Here is a 406-nt window from a genome sequence, read left to right on the forward strand (position 1 = left end):
GCTGCAGGCCGGCATCCTCGAGGACAGGATCCGGGTGAGGCCCGGAGAAGCCACCTCACCATCCTCACCCTTCGCTTCTCCCACGGGCGCTGCTGGCGGGGGAGCAGTGACAGGCACCTTCTGCTCACAGGAGTTTCTCTTCTTCAGAATGCCCTTGGGCCTCTTGAGGATGGACTTGGAGGGGTTCTCCGGGGCCAGGGCCACCTCCTGCAGCGTGTGGGAGACATCGTTCTCCTTCTTGGACTTCTTGAGGGAGCGCTGTCGCTCCAGGGCCACGCCGGGTATGTGCTGCTTCAAGAAGCATCGCACCTTGGAGCCGTTCTCCAGGAGAGGTCGGGAGGAGCGGCGAAGCCACTCTGCCACCGAGGCCAGGGGGGGCTCGCTCTCCCGCAGCATCTCTTGCCCC

At 64.8% G+C, this 406-nt stretch overlaps 1 protein-coding gene across 1 annotated transcript in view; it reads right to left on the reverse strand.

Moving 5' to 3' along the window:
• The window catches only part of LOC104272896 (NUAK family SNF1-like kinase 2), a gene marked incomplete at its 5' end in the record, with an annotated part of 5,212 nt that overhangs the window by 588 nt on the left and 4,218 nt on the right, over positions 1 to 406 (reverse strand). Inside the window, 1 exon segment of the mRNA XM_009868010.1 lies at positions 10 to 396. Coding sequence (XP_009866312.1) covers positions 10 to 396 — 387 coding nt within the window.

This window comes from Apaloderma vittatum, unplaced genomic scaffold (assembly GCF_000703405.1).
Source record: "Apaloderma vittatum isolate BGI_N311 unplaced genomic scaffold, ASM70340v1 scaffold24954, whole genome shotgun sequence".
Taxonomy (NCBI): Eukaryota; Metazoa; Chordata; class Aves; order Trogoniformes; family Trogonidae; genus Apaloderma; species Apaloderma vittatum.